The 20,268-nt window shown below is 46.0% G+C and overlaps 1 protein-coding gene across 1 annotated transcript; it reads left to right on the forward strand.

Moving 5' to 3' along the window:
* Window positions 1–13,597: 13,597 nt before the first annotated feature.
* LOC116941519 (chymotrypsin-like elastase family member 2A) lies at window positions 13,598–19,748 on the forward strand. Its single transcript, XM_032952666.2, has 6 exons — window positions 13,598–13,805; window positions 15,114–15,208; window positions 15,674–15,771; window positions 16,077–16,205; window positions 16,851–17,463; window positions 18,173–19,748. Exons 1-5 carry the CDS (start codon window positions 13,766–13,768, stop codon window positions 17,014–17,016), a joined length of 528 nt encoding a protein of 175 aa, XP_032808557.2. The 5' UTR covers window positions 13,598–13,765; the 3' UTR covers window positions 17,017–17,463; window positions 18,173–19,748.
* Window positions 19,749–20,268: the final 520 nt, after the last annotated feature.

Genomic DNA, 20,268 nt, shown 5'->3' on the forward strand with positions numbered 1-20,268 from the left:
TACTTCGCGATTAGACAATTGTGCGGGTGCGTGACCACAACACAGCCACACAGGTATGCGATCGCTAAGCACTATTGTGAGCGATATCACAGGTACACGAGCACTGGGCACGACCGAAAGTCGCCACGTATGCCCGTACGCGCCACACAGTACTGTACACAATTGCACGGGTGCGCGATCGCAACACCGTCACACCAGTATGCGAGCGCTACGCGCTATTGTAAACAATCGTGCGGGTACGTAAACACCGCACACTTCGTCTCGAGGTGAACAGCCGCGCATACACGTAGACACCCAGCACACTCTGCCCTCCACTTCACGCTCCCAAAAGACCACACAACACAGTTTTATCCCCCCACTAGCGAATTTTATTTACCTCGAATAACCAATTTTATGTACGTGTGATGGTATGGGTCAGTGGACGCTAGTCTATCCCTCGAAGGTCTTCGATTCAATTTCTCCTACCGGTCGCCCCGCTCTCTACCCTGGATTCAAAACGCTTAAACTTATGCCTCTCTCCCTCGCACTTATTTCCACCCTGCTGTGCTGACCGCTGTAAGGGGACGAGGCGGCGAGTTGTCTCTGTAGAGGGGCGAGCCTGGCGGTGCTGGAGTACATCTCATGGACGTCTCGGACGGCTGACTCTGCTGCTCCTGGAACCGCAATGATCTTGAAGAAGAAGTGACTTGCTACCTGAATCCCCCTCCCTTTATCCTACCTACAACAAAGGAATTTCGCCGTTTCGGTCTCTTGGCCTCCCGTCCAATCAGGGGCTCGGATTTTCCCGCCCTTTCGATACCCGGATCCCAGCTCGGGTGACGTTGCCGAAGTGATCTCACCGACGTCCACTCTCTGTTCTCCCGCTACCAGTCCACTGACCCGTGCTTGTGCGTGTGTGGTTCCACTCGCGGTGGCTCGATGGCCCTTGCCGTGACAATGCAACTTTAATATTAGGTCGCGCCGCCGCAGTGCATGTCAGCTACAGGGGGAAGATTGCACAATTTCCCGGCCGCAGGAAACCATGAAGTTCGATCCCACTAGGGACTTCTGGACAAAAACCTATTGGCCGGGTGACCTCCCCTGCTGGCTCTACGTGGGGCGTGTGTGCGTTCGCGCGGGGGGGGGGGGGTGGCGAGGGTGCACCGCATCGCCGTCGGCATCTCCCGGTGGCGGCTTCGCGACGGTGGGCACGACCTCGGCAGAGCGGCTCTGCTGCGGCGGCCTCACGACTGTGCAGTGGGCAAAACGTGGACGTCTGAGGAGGCACCGGCCCCGGGAGATTGGCGGGAAATCTGAGCATCGGTAACGGCGTCGCGGTGGTGGGCATGGTTCCCCTGGAGCAGCTCTGCTGCGGCGGCACCACATTAGCTATGCACCCATGACTGCAAAGTGAAACTTCGGTTTGAGGGGCTGCAACTACACGAATTGCAATACCACATTCAATATGGCAGGAAGAGCACAACTCAGCCAGTCGCAATGAGTTTCTGCTGATCATATCCGGTAGTTGTCTCACTGAGCTTGTCCTGGGTTGAACTTTCAACGATCCAGTAATAATAATACAACAGTATACAAATACAGTATATGCGTGTTTTGACATTGACATTAACAATGCTGAATCTACAATGCCTTGTTTAATATTTCACAAGGTTATCGTAAAATAGCAGTGCATTCTGAATATACAGTACTAGAAATTATTCATAAAACGGAGATTTGTTTTTATGTGGTGGCAGTGGTGTTCAGGGGGTTCAATTCCTGGTGACGCAGAGCAACTGTGGGAATTGGAGTATAAACCTGACCTGGGAGCCTCCTAAGCCTAAAATAAGCAGAGGTCTGGCCACCAACATGATCATGAGCAATGCGGAGTTGCAGAAGGATGGACTGTGTGTGGTGTTGTTGCCCACACCCCTCCAGGTATTGTCTGAACCTAAATAGGTGCTGCTCATCAGTGCCTGATTAACCTAGTGCGGGGCCTGTAGCACATGGTGTGTTGGTAGGAAACCAGAGAACCAGAAGAAAACTCCCTAGTAGGCATGTGGGTAAACAATCGATGATCTGCACTAATGGACCGTTGAATCATATTCTTGTATGGTACTGATATATCCTCGCCACATTGTATGGCATCAGGTGTAGAATACTCTCAAATATCTTTGTGGTCCACCAACTGTCGACTCCAGAACGCTGGATTACATGTGTAGTGACTAACTCGGAGACACTAAGAGGTGGAGGCACTTCTTTATTAACAAGCACCATCAGGGTTAACTGTTCGTCTATGGTCGGCGACATTACTCAGTCAAGAGAGTTGGTAGGCTACCTGACTGGTGACGCCCCGAGATGGTGAAGACAGAGACGATGACAAGATGGATGGTGAAGATGACGAGAAAAATGACGAGAAGAATGGTGAGGACTTGAGCAGCACGACAGGGATCCCACTCCATACGACAGCCACGAGGTCCCCCACAGGGGCCCTTCTTATACTGTCAGCATGGCCTGGCTCCGCCCCCGGCCACGCCCCTTTTCTAGAACCTACCAGCCGGTTTCTTGTAGTGACCCTTCTGTGACCTTTGCCCTAGACCCCCCTCTGGTGTATAACCTGGCCTGCTGACGTCAGAGCTACTGTAAGCCCTATATCCGCTTCCCCACCAGCAGCCAATGCTATGCTGCTACATTACTTATTCTATGCCACTACACATGCGTGCGCCACTGTGCTCGGCTACAAAGACAAAAAAAGATCAAAAAGTTCCAGTATACCCACAATATAACATTTATTCTTATTAACTAATATTCCGTGTCGGTTTTATTTTTTAGAACTAGGCCTCAGCAAGGTAAGGTAATTTACCGTTTTAACCGGGTTAAAGGGTAAAGGTGTCAACCATGCCAAGGGGTAAGATAAAGGGTAGGGTAAAGGTAGCATGGAAGAATTACCCGGTAGGGTAAAGGTAGTGCGAAGTATTACCCTGTTTACCGCTCGCTAAAAGCTCCGTGGCGCAGTCTGTGGCCTCCATTTTAAATTGTAATCATTGATGTCGGACCAGATGGAGACGGACCACATTCTTGAGGTAGAGGATGAGGTCGAGGATGCCAGCAATCGAAAGAGGCAGCTGCATGCGTTCCCGTGGGAGCACACGCACGATGGGATGGAGGGTAATCCCCAAGTGCAGCAAGGAATGCGGCAGTGTGTGCACTGCTGCAAGTGGTTTCCCTCCCACACGAACGTGTCAGGGTGGAAAGCCCACCTCAAGAAGCACAACGTGCTCGCCCCAGGCAGCGAGGTCGGACGTCGGCGTCGGCGAGCCGCCTAATGCAGCAAACGCTGAGCCGGCCAGCAATCCCGGATCGCCTCCTGGTAAAGTTTGAGAATGCGGTGGTTGATTTTGTTCAAGACCTTGGTCCACACATTGATGCAGGGATACGAGGGCCCGTCGACCCGCACCATCATTCGCAGGATTGTCGAGCATCATGCCATCATGCTGCCCATCGTCGGGGTGTTCTTCTCCAACCTGGACGTCGCAATCTCGCTCACCATCGACAGGTGGTCGAACCACAACCTGACGGGATTTTGGATGGTCACGGTGCACTGAATCGACACCAAATCTGGTGCGTTAAAATCCATGCTGCTGACGATCCTCGATGTGCAGTCCGGAAGGGGTGTCGGCAAGCGCAATGGCACCACTCTGTTTGAGCACCTCCAAAGCCTTAGGCACAATGTCTCGACCAAGCTGCTCGCTGTCACCAGTGGCAATGGCTCCGATGCAATCAGTGTTGTCAAGACGTTGTTTGCCCTGGTCAACGCGAACACCAGATATGAGCAGTTGCGGTCTTGCCACCATATTCGCTGCACGGATCATTCGGTCCAGATCGGCTTCGTCCAAGTTCTCAAACTGATAAAGACGACCAACGCCCGTCAATATCAGGTGCAGCAAGATCGTCCGGCAGTCATTCCACCGTGAGGCCGAGATCGCCAAGCTCGCCATCAAGGAGCCGACGCACCAGGACTCGCCGACCATGTGGAATTCGACGTTTGGCATGAGTGACGACGCCATCAAAAAGCATCTCCCATTGGACATTATCATGGCGCGCTTCCAGGATGTGATCGACGTCAGTGCTTTCTCTGAACTGCAGTGGGCAAACATCGAGGGTGTGACAGCATTCATGCGAATGCCGCGCCAAGTCATGACCTCGTTGGCGGCGGACCGGAAGTCGACATTGGATCTCGTGCCGGTGGCAATGGAGCACCTGATCCGTCATTGCGATCGCGGTGAAGTCGCTCTTAGAGCGATCGATGAGACCTTGACCACGACGGGGATGAAGGCCAAGCTGGTGCGGTACCACGACTTCCTGGTTCAGGAACCCGCCATTGTGACATCCTACGTTAATCCACAGCTGCCGAAAACAGCAGACCAAGACGAGCTGGCTACACTGAAGGCCACGATCCGCTCTGTCCTGCAGCATCACTACTGAGATGTTCTCACGATCCCGCCGATGGCAGTCGCTGCCCATATGGAGGAGGGGTCGCCGTTCAGCACCCAATTCAGCAACGTCGGCAGCTCCATCGACAACGGCGATGAAGTCGATCATTTTCTGAGCATGGGCATCACGACCGCCAGCGCCTTCGTTGACGTAATGCAGTGGTGGTATCTCCGCAAAGAGTTGCTCCCTGCCCACTGCAAGATGGCCTGCGACTAATTTGGAGCGCCAGCAACATCAACTCCCTGCGAACGTGCGAATAGCAGAGCCGGGCGGGAGTTCACATGCGTTCGCCAGTCACTGTCCTCGACGCTCTTCATCCAGTCCATGTGCTTGCACTCGTGGATCGCGGCCAGCTGCCTGCAGGTCCCGTCTAACTGGGCCGGAGCGGTGCAGGATCTTACTGCCCATCGTTCGTCCCAGGACGACGGCAATGACGATCTTGTTAGGTTGTTGATGAGATCGTCATTGACCAAGATGACTGGGACGAGGAGGCTATGGAGGATGGTGTCATCGACAGCCTCAACGCCAGATTCGAGAGTATTCTATATGAATAAAGCGTTCTACCTAGCATTTACCAGTTATAAACCATTGTCATGTGTAGTACCCCAGTAATTACCCTGTAATCGTGTAATTTGCATGGGGTAAGGGTAAAAGGTAGGGTAAAGGTAGGCTCGTTGCTTTTACATTTTACCTTACCTTGCTGAAGGGTAAAAGGTAAGGGTAGAGTGATTGTATTGTGCTAAGGTAAAAGGTAGGGTAAAGGTAGGCTCGTTGTTTTTACCTTACCTTGCTGTGGTCTATTTAGAATAGCTTATTTTCTATAGAACTGCTTTTTGTGTTTGTTGTCCTTCCCCCGCACCTCCGATTAGCATGACTAGTTTCAAAAGGTGCATACAGTGAGGGAAAAAAGTATTTGATCCCCTGCTGATTTTGTACGTTTGCCCACTGACAAAGAAATGATCAGTCTATAATTTTAATGGTAGGTTTATTTGAACAGTGAGAGACAGAATAACAACAAGAAAATCCAGAAAAACGAATGTCAAAAATGTTAAAAATCTATTTGCATTTAATGAGGGAAATAAGTATTTGACCCTTGGTGGCAATCACAGAGGTCAGACATTTCTTGTAGTTGGCCACCAAGTTTGCACACATCTCAGGAGGGATTTTGTCCCTCTTTAACTCCGATACTTTCACCCACGCTCTCCATTTCCACGTTGTCTGTGCGCGTGAACAGCCAGCGGCCCCTTCCCCAGGGCGCTGCAGCAGGCCAGCCTGCCCGTGGTGGACTAGGCGACGTGCAGCCAGCCCAGCTGGTGGGGGAGCAGCCTGAGGAGCAGCGTGATCTACACGGGGGGCAGCACCCGCTCTGCGTGCTATGTGCGTACGGAGCGCAACGCGAGCCAGCCCGCGTCAATTCCTTAACGAAATGACTAATGAGAATAGTTGTTAACAAAATGTTCCTTTGAAATCTTAGTCAACAATGACTGCGATAGTACCCCAATCCCCAAGCATGGTGATGACTGTGACCACTGGCATCACTGATTGTCTGACCTGGTAATGTTGGGGGAGCGGAGGGGGGCGGCGCACATCCCACCCCAATAATTAATAACTTAGACTGGACAAATAGTCTGACTGCTTTAGTTGCCTAGACTAAGAGAATGACTGAATGAAATCCACCGACACTAAGATTTCACTAAAATAAGTTTATGCATGACTACATTCAATCCATAAAGAACAAACGAAAAAATTAAAATATTGATTAAATTAATCCCAGAGCCAACAGAGTGCGTATGAGTTTACCACTTGTCATATTTTGACGTTTCCAGACCCTGCGACGTGTGCCGAGCTACCAGAGTAGTGTGGGGCAATACACAGCAACACGGTCCAAAAGCACACTTGCTAAATGTTCTCATCCAGATACCGATACAAGAGCTCCAAGCTCTTGTACTTACCCTTGCAAGCACCTGCCACCATTTTAATTTTTCTGTTTTACCCAGAGTTAACGTGGATGCATGTTTGTCCTCTGTTTTGCATCACAGGGTGATGGAGGTGGCCCACTAAACTGCAAGCGGTGGGACAATGATTGGGTGGTGCAGGCAATCACTAATATATCTGATGTGTTTTCTGAATTCACTCTTACTCCAGTGAGCTCCATATATTTCTAGTCTCATGGTGTATATTTTGTATTGGTGCAAAATAAAAATGCAGATTTAATTAAATGACAAGTGGACGTATCTCCAGACACCTAACACCACTCACCACTCATCTTGCGCTCAACCAATACTTACATTCACCACGCTGCTAAACACTTACGACACGCCTGACCATCACTATTCAGCTGAACCTCACCAGACAATCGCCACTCAATTCTAGATTTGAAGCTTTCGTGACTGCAAGGATCCATCCTCTTTGCAAACCCACGGGTTTTTATCAGAGATTTGTCCACGATGCAATTCAGATTTACAAACACAGACACAATTTCAACCGAGAGGATGGTTTCAAATTAAGCAATTATTGGAAAGATGTTCTAAATCAAACCAAACATTAAACTAATTTTCAATGGTACAGTATTTTTTTTTTCAAATAGTGGTATCCCAAACTTTCACAGTTGCTTATTTCTCTCCACTCACTCACTCCACTCACTCACTCCACTCACTCCACTCATTCACTCCACTCACTCCACTCACTCACTCCACTCACTCACTCCACCCAATCACTCCACTCACTCACTCCACTCACTCACTCCACTCACTCACTCCACTCACTCACTCCACTCACTCACTCACATCACTCACTCCACTTACTCACTCCACTCACTCACTCCACCCCCCCCCCCCCCTCCCCGTTGCTGGTCCGTCATGGTCCCCACCCGCTCCTGGTCCATCATGGCCCATGCACCTCCTACGTAGATCATGCTCATTTTTATGCTAATTCCTTTGTCAAAGCGTTTTGCTTCCTACCACACAGCTTAAAGGACGCGACCTGGGCTTGGCTGTTTTCACTCCAACGCTGTCCTCATGACAGCACGGTCCCTTCACTTGATGAAAACCACTTGTGTTGTGGCCGAAACGTCGTGATTTTTGTTATTTTATTTTATTTTTTACCTACGTGACTTTACCGAATAGAACAAAAAAGTATGAATCGCCACTCACCTGAAACTCATCTTACACACTAAACCGACATACATCATTCACACTCGCCACTTACTAGACGCTGCTAACTCTTGCTCTCACCACTCACTGAACACTCACCAGTCACTACTTATGCACCCATGAATGCAAATAAAATGCCAGTTTTAAGGGCTGTAGTCGAATAGTTACTCAAAGCGTCACTACTTGAAGAGAAATACTATGTGGAATATGGCAGGAAGAGTACTACTCAGCTATTAGCAGTCGCAATGAGTTTCTGCTGATAATATCACCCGCTAGTTGTCCCAATGAGCCAAAGTCGAGCTACAGGATTTGGACATCATAATTATTGTTTATACAAACATTACTGACCTAAATTAAATACACCAACCATGCCCTGCAGGAGTAACTCATAAACTAGCCAGATTTTGGGAAAAACAAAACATCCGAGTCAGATTTGACATGGGACATAAAATATAGAAAATAATATCTGGTCCTAAAGCTGTATAACCAAAGCTATCAACAGAAGGTATGTACCGGATTAATTGCACTTGTGTCAAATGCTATGTTGGGCAGACAGGACGAATTATCACCACGAGACTAAAATAACAGCAAAGGAATATTAAATACTCTCAAATAAAACTGTCGGTATTGGCAGAACACGCGTGCCAACAAGGACACTCAATTGATTTTGATAATGTTAAAGTTATAGTAATAGGTTTTTACCCTTTTATCTAGCACCAAAACTGACACTTTTATACAAGGGATCATGTTTGCAATAACCACAACACAAGCAGTCAAAATGCAAACAAAAAGAGACAACTCTGATAATGATATGCACTGTCCTTGAAATTGATTGGTCCACACCCGAGACGGCCATTCTTAGAGCCTAGTCCCCACTGGTGTTGGACCAGATGACGCCAAAAGGCGTACAACTCACCTTTATACAAAGGTGTCAGTTTTGGTGCCAGAAAAAAGGGTAAAAACCTATTACTATATCTTGCTACTGGCAAAGGAGGTCTCATAGTGTAAATGCTTACCCCGAGCTCTCAATACTCTGATAGTGCGCTGTTTTTGAGTTGTATGCATTTTGGCGTCATTTGGTCCAACACCAGTGGAGACTAGGCTCTAAGAAAAGCCGTCTCGGGTGTGGACCAATCAATTTCAAGGACAGTGCATATCATTATCAGAGTTGTCTCTTTTTGTTTGCATTTTGACTGCTTGTGTTGTGGTTATTGCAAAAAATGATCCCTTGTATAAAGGTGTCAGTTTTGGTGCCAGATAAAATAGTAAAAACCTATTACTATATCTTGCTACTGGCAAAGGATATCTCATAGTGTAAATGTTAAAGTTCTGTGCCAAATTAGTTACTACTGGCTAAGAATAATTGGAGAATGTATCGAAATTGAGTGAAATTTGTGTTTTAACCGTTCGGATAGCTACAGACGTAGTGCTGCTTGGAAGCGAATCATTAAATAATACATTGTTTAAATGCATGCCTATTCAGGTTACCATACGTTGATGGGGATTACATCTGAGCAGACAGGTACTGCTATATTAGTGTGCGCAAACGAAAGGGTGTACAAGAGCAATGTGCATGCATAAGGTGCATGTATAATGTACGTTGATTACCACAATTTTCTTTATGCAAGCCACCCACTTTTTTTTAGCACGTCAAATTGTATTACTTTCCCTGGTGAAAATATATTTTATTACTTTAGAGTGCCAATAAAAGTGTGTGCATTGAAAAACTTTTTTTAACCTTTTTTTAAACAATGAAGTGCTCTGAAATGCTGTATGTGTGTACAGCGCTCGCTATGAAGGTACCTGCGTGGGTGGTCCCGCAGACAGTTCGCTCAACAAATGGTTATCTGTGGAGTTTTGAATTCAGAAACTGGAACTCTGAGAGCCCCATGAGTACTCGTGTCCGACTCTGCATTGGGTATCTATGCAGTGTTTATTGTTGCCAATACTCAAGGCTTGTGCACAAGGATGACATAAAGCACCTTTAAAGTTAACACAATTTATTGCTAATTATATCAGCATTACTGTATCGACAAGTCCCTTTCAAAATGCCATTCTCGTGGACATGGCTTAATGAGCTTAACGACTGGTTAGACTAGAGTTTGTCCGAGTGTCAATAGGTTATATGACACATTAACAATATGTCAAACTAGAACCAAATCCAACCTATTCCAGAAGATGCATTTATGTGTGGATGCAGTGATGACCAAAAGCATGAGTGCATCCTTTATCCTGTGTTAAGTAAAATAAAATAACGTGAGTGGTAAAAACGAGGATGATAGTATCCCTTCCCCCACCCGCCACATCAACTCGGAAACTCAGATAAGACTCACTGACCTGCATCATGCAAATGATCAAATTATAAAAGTGAATACAAATCTATTTGCTCGCACATCTGAGTTATTTATTATTCGTAGCAGAAACTATATGAGCGATGCAAACATTGCCAATTGCTTCAAGTTCCGTGTATAAACCATTGACATTGCTAGGGCTGGAGGAATTTTTTTTTATATTTCCAAGGATAGTTTGCATGCAGGAAGCATTTCTCTGAGATGCTGGTATGTCCTGGTGTGTATTGGCGTTTGCCTATCTAAATTGAATGAGTCTACATGGCGTATCAAATGCCATTGAACACACTCGCTGCCCTGCTGTCAGGAACTGTGTGTTCTGTACGCAATGTGCTTTCATGTGCTCGACAAGCACTTGAAATGTAGTTACCGTGGTAGCCACCGAGTTGTCTTCGCTCTCTGAATATGTTAAACAGATAGATGTTCATTTAAGGGGAAAACCAGTGTGGGTATATGAGGGAGCAGAATTAGCCGTAACATTGTGACTTACACTTGGGCAGATCATAAAGAAGAGTTGTGAATATTTTAAATAAATTACCATTCAAATTAATTGCAATTGAAAATTTAACATTTGCTTTTTAAACCTCTATATTGTTTTTTATTCAAAGGATATTACACGACAACAATTGTATTTAGCTTTAAAGGTGGCCATTATGTTGTCATGATCTTAAATATACGCTTTTTTTTCTTTGTGCAGGTGCAAGCTGATTTGGATCGGTTGTAGTCCTTCCGTATGCGATGCCAAAGATGCCTTCTTGGCACCCGATGGTTCGGCTTTGTCAAAAATGTCACCATTGTATCTGCGACTGGTCTCCTATCGATCGCGAGCTTCGTTCGATGGAGACGGATGTTACTTTATGGACACGTCGCCCCGTCTTAACACGCAATCTCGAGCAAATAGCGCACTTAAGTTGGCGGTTGGCGGTTGGCGATCGACATTCGAAATGGATTGCGACCCTCAAACGCATGGCGCCACCCCCGTGGTCGCCCCCGTGATACGTGGATCAAACAAATCACTTGAGACGCCAGTGAGTTTTAGCAAGAGCAGTTAATGTGAATGTTGTCGCAACGGGTCACACGTTTGGCACAACGGTCCTTCGCTGACTATGCATGATGAATGAATGACGTATTATCTTGCGAATGTCATGACAAACTGTCAACTCGCGTACGTCTTGCGCAAATAAAAAGGGCATGTGTCTGTGTCTAATTCTTCCTTCGTTATTTGTGCACTCATTTTATTTCCTGCACCTTTGAATACAAATACCGCTCTTTTGACAAATTCTGTACGACCAAAGCTCCGTGTGATCCAGCCGGGCCATTATGTGCCTACACAACGTGTAAATCTCGCTCTCAGGAGTAAACTTATCAACATTACTCCTCATCGTTTCCAACTCCTTACATGGTAACGTGGACAAACAAACTTTAATAGTTAAATCCTGCAAATGACGAGAAATCGCAACACCACAGAAACTTGAAAGCAGGCTGGAAACAAATAGTTAAACTCTGGCAATCATCATCTCCTGCAGGAGTTAAACTCTGAGGATCACCCGGTGATGCTGGATGTGATTAAAAGCGAAAACGTCGAATATAATTGTTAAATGTTGTGCATTGCTCTTCAGCATACCGGTGTGCTGCAGTAATAAACATCTGCGTGGTTGTTCACCTGATTTAACTTTTTCAAATTGTTTCGGGTGGAGAAGGGTGTAAGGTATATATTAGCAATGTGCTCTCGCGATTTGAGCCAAATTAAATACATATTAATTAGATGGGGATTTTTGCCTTTAAATCGCAACCACGTGGCTGTTTAGCCACAGCCGTTTGTCTGTGCTGCCCTCTGGCGGCAACACGATTACAGCTTGCGCCGTATTTTAACAGCTGTTCCCCAAGGCTTTCCCACTGCCTTTGTGACTCAGGCATGGATAGTGAATCCCGAGAATATTTAAGTTGCCTTAGTTAATCTCTCTATATGAGTCTCACGCATGAACAAACCGATGTATGTTGTACTACCTTTTATGGGGTAATCACATGACAGCATTCTTCTGTTAATCCAGGAGCCAATATCCTAATTTAGCACGTTATTATCATTGTTCGTGCATTATTTAGCGAATGTTTGCATTCCTGGCCTGTTGCTTTTACAGGTTTATACACATTATCTTTAACACGTCGGCTTTGGTGACCAATATTATCCGTAAAAGAGGTTTTATTGGTTTAGATCGTGTAAATATAAATGTGCCGTTAAACCCGCCACCACCCAACACAGCCAATTAGTCGTGATAATACACTACGCACAATTAATATATATCTATTTGCATTTTTTGTCATGAAACCGTGCCATATGTTCTACTTTTGAATATAATAGCACATTTCTTATCTTGCATGTATAGCAAATGTTATATACATGCACGCATCACAGTACAATTAAAATCCTTTAACTATTTCCACACCCAAGTGAAATACTGAGAGAAAACGAACCTAGTAATCGGGTAGGGGAGGCACAACTATATCCGGTTATGGGATTTAATCCTGATTTTGGGGGGAAATTGTTCAGTTTCTGACATATGGAACATTCAGCGGACGGATCGTTCTCAGGAACCTAAACCTTCCGTAACCCAGGGACTCCCTTTACATCATTCTGGAATTGGCGCACAAATGTTGAGCACAACTCCTGGCAGACTCGTGCGGTGTGGGGAATGAAGAGGTGGAGAGCGTGTGGCTTGTTTGCGCACCGCTCCGCTTGGAGAAACCCAATGCCGGTATACCACATGAGGTCACGGGGTCACGGCTGTGTGCGCTGCACACAGTCGAATTTCAGTTCTTTGGAATATGCAGAGCAACATCTGCTTGCAGCGACTTTTCTTGAGCGAAGAAGTGGAAAACGTTCGATTGGGATGTTTCACCAAATCCTTTAATGAGTGCTTGGTGTGTTGGAAGGAAACCCGAGAACCAGAAGTAAAGCAGCACGTAGGAATGTGGGACAACGCTCGATGCTCTCCACTAATGGACATCTCCTGGCCACTTTGGATCGCATCACGTGTGGAAGATTCTCAAACATCTACAGGTCCACACACATTCCACTGGAGAACGTCAAGCTTAAAAGGCAAACAAAAAGGTTAAAAAGGTCCAGGTATATCCCAAAGACAATATTTAGTCTAATAAACGCATCTTCTCTGTTCTCTTTTAAAACACTTTAACATAACTACATTTTGTACCCGTTCAAATTAGGTGAACAGAATGACATTTAAAATTGAAAGCCAGGTAAGTGTCTCCCTGTTCAAGCAGTGTTGGGCAGTGTTCACTTCGGTGGTGGCCAGAAGCCAGTGGTGATGATTGCCCATACTTATGGTGGGAGACAGTATCCCTGTACAACTACCACCATTAAATTATCACAAAGAGGTACATTACTCATTTTATTAACCAGTTGGAAATAATAGGCGCAGTCAAATACCAACCAGGATGTAATCTGTGTTTGCATAATGACACAACATTGGATACATGTGCACGTTTCCAACACAACGTTGAAAGCCCTCGAAAAATAAAACATGAATAGTTCACCACTTCCCACCAACTGACAGTAGAGATACTGCAACGTCTTTATTTGGAATAAATCAACCTTACATTTGCATACGGATGTGTTCGCTAGTTGGACTTCCCTATTCTGTTTGCCTTTAGAGGTCTCACGTGTGCAGCATATTCTGTATAAAAGCCAAGAGATCCCAACTGTGAGACACGGCAGTGGAGAGGATTCACTCGTGATCGAGAAGCTCAATCTCCAGCAAATTGGAGAGCCATCGATCAACCATGCTCGCCTTTCTTGTCTGCGCTGCCCTGCTGGTTGGAGGTGAGTGCTTCTCTTTCTGACACCTTGAGCTGCTGAGTGATTGGAATGCACGCATTGATTAAGTGTAGCAACCATTCCATTTTCTTCAGGAACTGGACTGAGTTCTAGAAGAAGCTCCTGGCACCAGACATACCTACATGCCTTTTGACTGTGCCCGGATATCGCTAAATTCTTCCAGCACATTGCCAAATACTTTAATATTATCTGTGGCACGAATGTTGGGCCCTCCATGGATTCCCCCCTGTGGGGCCTGAAACTTGCAGTAATATCCAAACATCAGAAAACGTGACCCCAAGCCTTTAATACCATGGCGAGGAAAACTATCTTAGATAATTGGAAGGACCCCAAACTCCCTTCCTGGAGACATTGGAGTCGATCATCATACACTATAGTCGCAATGGAGCACCTTAGATTATAATCCTAAATAACACGGATCACCTGATGGCAAGACGATCATGAACCCGAACAGGGGAACCAGGGGAAATGGTGAGGAGGTGGGGGAGCATGCCACAGGCCTCACATTATTTTCAATATGCTCTGAATGAGAGTAATTCCTAGGAGGGGAATGGGCGGATCTGGGCTCCAATTGATCTCCTTTTTCACGTCACTCGTTATTTTGGTTATACCACATGGGTTATAAAAGGATCCCGATATACCCTCAATAACTCCTGGTGGAGGAGAAAAAAATAACCCGAGGGCACAAAACCTGGATATGCAAACGTTGCATGTACGTTGAAATACCCTCTGTCACAATCGCTGTTTCGGGTTTTAAATAAAACAGTTTTTGTGCCAGTTAAAAGGGTAAAACCTATTCCTATATCTTGTTTCTGGCAAAGGAGGTCTCATAATGTTAATGCTCACCCCGAGCCCTCAATACTCTGATAGTGCGCTGTTTTCGAGTTGTACGCCTTTTGGCGTCTTCTGGTCCAACACCAATGGAGACTCGGCTCTAAGAAAAGCTGTCTCGGGTGTGGACCAATCAAATTCAAGGACAGTGCATATTATTATCAGAGTTGTCTTTTTTGTTTGCATTTTGACTGCTTGTGTTGTGGTTATTGCAAACATGATGCCTTGAATAAAGGTGTCAGTTTTTGTGCCAGTTAAAAGGGTAAAACCTATTCCTAAAACAATACACTATATGTAAAATAAGCTCTTGTAACGTGGAGTGAAACATCGGACATCATGCAGAACAGTACAGGGTACAAACCAAAAACACATCAGGGAGATTCGTATGGTATTATGTTTGTGCTATTGTGTGTGTGTGCTATTGTGTATAGTATTGTGCGTGTATGCTATTGTCCCTTACAGCTGAGGTGTCTGCTCAGAGCTGTGGGATCGCAGCGTATCCCCAGATCCGCGTGGTGAACGGCGTGGAGGCTCGTGCCAACTCCTGGCCTTGGCAGGTAACGGGAGAGGCTGAATAACAGCCATCACAGCCACACGCTGCATTGTCAGTTGATCACAGTGCAGCAGCATCCATTTTTGTACACGCCACGTGGAGGCCCTCATCCAGCAGTGGATTGACAAAAGGGCTGCATGTGTGCAACATGACATGTTCAGATCTTCCATTCTTCCCAAAGACATTGAATGAGTCACTGTATAATGGGAGAGTGGAAGCGCAGTGTTTTACGCACTGCACGACGAACCAGGCTGCATGGGTTACATTCCCAGCGACTGCTAACGTTAGTTGTGAGTGAAATCCTAACTAGTCCCAGGTAAAATTTTCTTCACAACCAGCTCTGGCAAGCATTTGTGAGGCAGTCGATTGACAAAAGGGCAAAGTTATACTGTATTATTCGATATTAAAATTGCACAGATTCCGAAAAAAACACCGTAATCACCACCGCCTCGCTTTGTGTGCATTGCAGGCGCTCGTGCAGAGGTACTCTGGAGGAAGATGGGTCAACTACTGTGGAGGAACCCTCATTGATAGTCAATGGGTGCTCACCTCTGCGAGCTGCTTCACGTGAGTCATGGCACAAGTGGAGTCGCTAGTGTGTGTGCAGGCGGTGCAACTGCACCGGGGCCCAGGTGTTGTACAGTATTTTTTGTACCACATTGTGGCCACCAAGGGTGGAACAGTGTATCTTGGGAGCAAGGAGGCAGCTTGTATAAATGACCTTTACACGATGCCGCAGTGTGGCAGTGAAAATACCATGCAGTTACTCGCACCATTTCTGTTTAGTAATTTCTCACTGCAATGTTTACAGGTGTAAGTGATTTCGACCGCCCGTCGCTCTGTTGTCTCCCCACATCCACCACAACGTGCAGGAGTGGCTACAGCTACAGGGTGGTGCTGGGAAAGCACAGTGTGTCCACATCCGAGTTCGGGGAGGTCACCCCTCCATTGAGCCTGGCCGTCTGGCATAGCTACTGGAATCCCAGCATGCCGGCGAACGGGTGAGAACGCACACGGACGCGCTAGTTAAGTGACACCGTGACATTCAGAGTTGCAATCGACAGATAAACATACATGCAGACAAACATTCATAGAGACATTCCAACAGACAAAAGACAGATTATTTTTAAACAAACAAACATTATCATGGACACTGCCGTAAAACGAAAGAACGCATAATTTGAATATCATATGTCAGTTAAGGATCATTTGTAAACAGTAGAATTGTATTATATTATAGAAGGCAGTGTTAATGGCAAGGCGATGAGTTGTCTTGATTTGTACTCGTACACTGTTTCCAGCACATGCCCATTCTTTGTTTGACAAAGAGACAGACAGATGCTACACAATGCTATTGCTTCATCTCATACAATGCTTCTGATAATCCAATAACTGGAATATACAGAAATCCTCATATTGATGACCGGCATACTTATCTGTGGGAGATGTGGCGTCCACACAATCTCCTATTATATGTGGTCCAATTCTTCCTATTATCCGTCATTTCCCCCCATAAATCATTGGAGTATAATAGCAGATAATAGGATCTGCAATATTGATCTCCCAGCGCTGAACCCCCAATGCTTGTTGTTATGTTCCTTGTTGAGCGTCGCATCACGGCTGCCCCTGGTCTCAATCCACCACAGGTACGACATCGCCATGTTCAAGATTGCATCGCCCGTGGCTCTCTCCAGCAAGGTGCGCCTCGCCTGCCTGCCCAGCGCCAACCAGATCCTGCCCAACAACTACCCGTGCTACGCTACGGGCTGGGGATCCCTCGACAGTGAGTACCGTTCACTCGGTGTGCATTAAACACAAGAGGGGGCAGAGCTATGGACACTTTGCATCAAATTCCATGTATATTGAGGCACCCATGCGGCAACCTCGCCAAAGGGGACCCCATTGGCAGCTGTCCCTGTCCACCAGAAGGTGAATGCAGCACCCACCTACACGTGGATGTAATGATGCCAACAGCGTGGTGGTGTTGCTACGTTGCTTTTCTCCTTTGAGCACTGAGAGTCGGACAGTTCGCTGGGGAGCGCCTGTTAACGTCACTTAACCCCGATGCCTTCTCACCAACGCTCTCCGTCTCCACGTTGTCTGTGCGCGTGAGCAGCCAGCGGCCCCTTCCCCAGCGCCCTGCAGCAGGCCAGCCTGCCCGTGGTGGACTACGCGACGTGCAGCCAACCCAGCTGGTGGGGGAGCAGCCTGAGGAGCAGCGTGATCTGCGCGGGGGGCAGCACCCGCTCTGCGTGCTATGTGCGTACGGAGCGCAACGCGAGCCAACCCGCGTCAATTCCTCATGAGAATAGTTGTCAGCAAAATGTTTCTTTTAAATCTTCATTTAGTCAACAGTAACTGTGAGTGGACAACAATCACCAAGCGTGGCGATGGCTGTGACCACTGACATCACTGATTAGCTGACCTGGTAATGTTGTGGGAGCGAAAGGGGCGCACATTCAACCCATTTAATAACTGGAGTCGACAAGTAGTGTGACTGCTTTAATCGCCTCGTCTAAGAGAATTACTAAATGAAACCCACGGATACTAAGATTTGACTAAAATTTGACAAAGTGAAGGCATGACTGCATTAAATCAATAAATAACAAACAAGAAAATATAAATGATGACCAAATTAACGCCAGAACCAATAGGGTACGTATTGAGTTATCACTTGTCATATTTTTACTGTTCCAGACCCTGTCACGTGTGTATAGCTACCAGAGTAGTGCGGGGCAAGACACAACAAGGTGTTTTGAGAGGGATCAGGCCTTGGGATTGTGCGATATTACTCCGTTACTTAGCAACACGGTCCGAAAGCACACTTGCTAAATTTTCTCATCCAGATGCCGATACAAGAGCCCCAAGGCTCTTGAACTTACCCTTGCCAGCACCTGCCACCATATCAAGTTGCTGCTTTACCCAGAGTTAACGTGGATGCATGTCTATCCTCTGCTTTGCATCGCAGGGTGATGGAGGTGGCCCACTGAATTGCCAGCGGTGGGACAATGCCTGGGTGGTGCAGGGAATCGCCAGCTACGTCTCATCTCTGGGCTGCAACACGATCCGCAAGCCCACCGTGTTCACCCGCGTGTCAGCCTACAACAGCTGGATCAGCGCTGTGAGTGCCGAGGCTGTCAATGTCAACATCAATATTGTAGTAAAATGATACAGTCAAAAACATTTTCAATAGCTCGTCACTATCAATATCATTATTGTTATTGCTCTTCTCAATGGCAATATCATTGTCAATGTTTATATTGTTGTAAATATCAATGTAGGTGCATAGTCAGGGAAAGGTTGTATGGATGGGGCATGTGTGGAGGATTGAAATGGACATGTTACCATGACAAGCATTGAAAGTGGAACCCAGTGGTCAAAAACCAAATGGAAAATTTAACCACAAGATGAGTCAGGTGTTGACTACAATAGAAGAAGCGATGGCTCAGTGTAATTACCTATTTATCTTTATCGATGACAATGCAAAGGTGGCATGTAGGCTCGGTGTGGCTGGTCTCGGCCAGGTATAATTGCTATCATGTTCGTTTATCTGTAGGCACTGACGTTCAAACACCACCCATTCCCCATTTCTCCCGCAGGTCATGAGCGTGTATCGTGAAGCCCCGAAGCTCGCCGAAGGAGAGCAGAGCGTCAACAGCGGAGTTAATGCCACAATTGCCGCATTCAAGAAGCCACAGGCTTAAAGCATCACGCTCTTTATATCAATGCTACCACTAACCCGATCATTACAGTTCCTTGCTATGGGTATGGCCTGTTTAATGTGGAACTGGGCCTGTGAGCATAGGATGGGTGGTTCTATTCAGTGAATTTGTGTGGTCATGCCAGACATGTTATTAGTGGTAATGACACTGTCACAATATGGCATTTAGATCAGATGATGAACAGTTCTCTATTTTGACAACAAAACATTTATTTGGAATACCAACATGTATATTGTACATCCAGTACTGAAAATACAATTTGAAAACATCTTTAAAATTGAAGTTCCATCATAACACGACACTTTGCATTCCAAGTTAAAATCCTTTACCTTTGTGGAGACATTGTTCAATAATATTGCATATACACTATTCTTCGACTGATAATAAATGCTAAATTTAAACATCATCCATTCAGTTTACAAATTATATATTCCCAAGCAACAGTTGGAGTTGAAAGCTTACCGGACTATTATACCACCATTAAATGGTTTCTTTGTTGCACATGTACAGCCCCTACATGTCCAGGAACTTACATTACTTTTAATTAATGTCATTGAGGCTTTAATATACAGGTCAAGGAAAGGTAGCAATTGTGCAATTTCTTCCAATATCACTTGAGTTTGGATTGGATCACGAGATATACTTCTGTATTGTGGAAATAAAGTCGAGTCAGGGTGATACAGCATTGAAAAGAAAATGTATTTTTAAATGATTCATGCATCTGATGTGTTTTCTGAATTCGTCATACTGTATTAAGCTCGATACATTTCTAATCTGCTGGTGTATAGTTTTGATTGGTGAAAAATAAAAGAAAAAATGCAAACAACATTATGGTTTATGTAAACAACTATAGTGAACGTTAGTGCACATTCACCAGACACCTAACAAAAAGTCACGATTCACCAAACACTATTTACTCACCACTCATCTTGCACTCACTCGATACGGTACAGTACTCATTCACCAGTCACTGCTAGGCTACGTATGGTGCGAAACATGTTCAACATACAGTACATACGACTCGCCTAACCATCTCTACTCGGCTGACCTTCAGACACCACTAACCTGCAACTCACCCGACACACGAAACAGACATGCATCGCTCACTTCACACTCACCCTTTCTAGACGCTACTGACTCCCGTTCTCACGACTCACTGAACACTCGCCAGCTATGCACCCATGACTGCAAAGTGAAACTTCGGTTTGAGGGGCTGCAACTACACGAATTGCAATACCACATTCAATATGGCAGAAAGAGCACAACTCAGCCATTAGCAGTCGCAATGAGTTTCTGCTGATCATATCCGGTAGTTGTCTCACTGAGCTTGTCCTGGGTTTAA

Source organism: Petromyzon marinus, chromosome 12, assembly GCF_048934315.1.
Source record: "Petromyzon marinus isolate PM22_M1 ecotype Great Lakes invasive population chromosome 12, UKy_Petmar_22M1.pri1.0, whole genome shotgun sequence".
In the NCBI taxonomy this organism is placed as follows: Eukaryota; Metazoa; Chordata; class Hyperoartia; order Petromyzontiformes; family Petromyzontidae; genus Petromyzon; species Petromyzon marinus.

Bases quoted from the DNA above. Each gene is read 5' to 3' on its own strand.
- LOC116941519 (XM_032952666.2), top strand. From the start codon at position 13,766: ATGCTCGCCTTTCTTGTCTGCGCTGCCCTGCTGGTTGGAG. The intron at 15,772-16,076 runs GTGAGTCATGGC...CACAACGTGCAG, and splicing joins ACCTCTGCGAGCTGCTTCAC to GAGTGGCTACAGCTACAGGG. The intron at 16,206-16,850 runs GTGAGAACGCAC...AATCCACCACAG, and splicing joins CCCAGCATGCCGGCGAACGG to GTACGACATCGCCATGTTCA.